The following is a 2,309-nucleotide window of genomic DNA, read 5'->3' as shown; positions in this document are numbered from 1 at the left end:
AATTATGATTCAAACCAGCCTTTAATTTAGTAAAAAAGTATGATTCAACCAAATGAGTGTTTTAAGTTTGGATTTCCACGCAGCTGAGGTATTGAAATTGAGAACTGAAGGCTGCAGGACACAATTACATGCCACTATTGCGAAGCCTACTGAAGCATTTCAGCAGCACAGACAGCACAGCTGCAGACTGCAGGCTGCTGCGCACCACTGCAGCAGGACACAGCTGCACAGCCCCCAGCAAACAGGAGTTCTCCAGGCTGACAGAAAAGAGTCTAGTGTTTTGCAAGACAGCCTCAGAGGGCATTAATTCTTTTTTAGTTAATGACATCTGGATAGCTGCCTTCCATTTCAAAGCCCCCCTCTGCTTCTCCCATTTCAGCGTGCAAGCAGATAGGGCAGGGCAGCAGCTCACGGTCTCTGCCCGGAGCTGAACACACAGTACTGGTCAGCTCCCACCAGCTACTGATATTGGTGGCTATTTACCTAAATGAGTGTTTTTAAGAGGAAAAACTGAAAGTGAAGTATCAAACACCAAGATGTTTCTGGCACTAAGCACAGCATTTCAGCCATGGGGGCAGTCAGCAGCAACAGCCACCACGGCACTGCCGAGCGGGATGCAGCACCAAGCCCTTGCCAATGCGGCTTTGTTTAACCCCACCAGCTCTGCACCCACGCTTGCCCTCAAGGAGGGAGACAGCCAGGCACTCGGCACAACTCCTACCAACAGTGCAGGGTTATCCTTTTGGTCAGCATTTCCCTGCCTCCAAAGCAAGCAAGGACATGTTTGTTTTCACTAACTCATTTCCAAACAACCTGACAGGCTAGGAAGCCAGCACGCAGAGGATCCGTGCAGGCAAAGGATACACGCTCCAGCACGCACGCTGCGCAGGGCATCGGGTGGCTCGTGCCGAGCACGGTGTGCAGCAGCTTTGGCACTGTGCCCCCGTCCCAACGTACCACTGAACAGCACCAACCACAGAGGGCTGTGCTGGCGACGGTCCCGTGGCAGGTGACCCTTCTGCAGGCTGGGCCATCTCTCACCCCAGCTTTCTCCTCTTCCCAAGCCACAGCTTGCTGCCAAGACCTGCACCCAACCTAGCAAAGATAGTCTCAACTCCCAGGGAGCAGGCAATGTTAGCAAAAGCAGAAAAAACCCACTGCATGAGAGCCTCAGCTTGGTTTAAGCAGTTGTGGATGAGATTTTAATTTAAAAAAGTAAAAGAGCAGGACCAGTGAGGGAAGGGAGATGGAGAGCAGGCAGCAGAGCATCTTCTCAACTCAGCAGTTATCCTATCCAGACAGTGCATCCTCTCTGCACCTCCCAACACCACTCAAGTGCTCTGCAGTTCTTCTTTGCACTCAAAGAGTCCAAATATCGACAGGACCAAAGGGACAGCATTGGGGCAGGGCCCATCAAGGGCAAGACATTACCTCCAAGAATGTGGCTCAAAGCCTGTGCACATCCCTCTGCAGCGTAAACAAGGCGCACCTCTTCCTGACTGTGGCTGGCTCACCGACATCTGGAAAAGAACAGGACACCAGAGTTGGAAAGGCTTTATCCTCAAAGATCTTCTGAGACTAGAATACCAATATTGAGTTTTGTCCTTCAGACATTGATTTCTTCAGCCATGCCTTATGTTCTGTGAAGCCTCAAACCTCCCAAATGCCATTTGACCATTGTGCATGCAGACCTGTACAAGTTTAGGCAGGGATGCTTGGGATGAAGGTTTTCACCTTAAAGTGAGCAAAGATGGCATGTCTGCAATGGTGTGGGGGAGATGGCACATCAAACACAGTGAACATGCACACACACTGGGCAGCCACCTTCTCATGCACAGAGGCCTTAGGTCTCACTAAAAGGTTATTTTCATTTAGCTTATATATTACATATGAATCTGTGCAAGTCAGAAGTTTCATGCAGCAAGACATGGAGGTGCCATGACCTGATGCTAAACTTGCTTTACTGCAGCTTGGACCTCCTTGATCTTTCTACAGGGGCTCAAGTGTATTTTGGGAGTGTGGCGTGTTTCCACGCCTCTGGTGCTGGGTTTTATGGGTAGTTTCCACAGTGAACAGGAAACATGGCAAGGAAAGGCTCCAGGCAGGAAAGGCGGGGGGGTGAACGGGCTGTGGTTGTGCTGCACTTTCTGCTGCTCACTGAAAACAGAAGAAAGTCACTTATATACATGGGTGCTCGCTGCTGCATAGAGACAGTCCTAATAACCTCCCAACAGGAGAGAGAAGTGCAAAAAAACACAACAGGAGCCAATAACATTGAAAATAAACCTATTTTAGTGTCTACACCATGG

At 49.8% G+C, this 2,309-nt stretch overlaps 1 protein-coding gene across 1 annotated transcript in view; it reads right to left on the bottom strand.

Moving 5' to 3' along the window:
- Positions 1 to 1,986, bottom strand: part of LMCD1 (LIM and cysteine-rich domains 1) — a 16,831-nt gene extending 14,845 nt beyond the window's left edge. Inside the window, exons 1-2 of the mRNA XM_009320108.1 lie at positions 1,944 to 1,986; positions 1,432 to 1,520 (exon numbers count right to left, since the gene is read on the bottom strand). Of these exons, the coding sequence (XP_009318383.1) occupies positions 1,432 to 1,520 (89 nt within the window). The 5' untranslated portion in view covers positions 1,944 to 1,986. The remainder of the gene's footprint in view (positions 1 to 1,431; positions 1,521 to 1,943) is intronic.
- Between the last annotated feature and the right edge of the window lie 323 nt (positions 1,987 to 2,309).

The sequence above is a fragment of the Pygoscelis adeliae genome, unplaced genomic scaffold (genome assembly GCF_000699105.1).
Source record: "Pygoscelis adeliae isolate BGI_AS28 unplaced genomic scaffold, ASM69910v1 Scaffold302, whole genome shotgun sequence".
NCBI lineage: Eukaryota > Metazoa > Chordata > Aves > Sphenisciformes > Spheniscidae > Pygoscelis > Pygoscelis adeliae.
The sequence above is the reverse complement of the archived record's forward strand: the minus strand, read 5'-3'. Positions and strand labels throughout refer to the sequence as shown.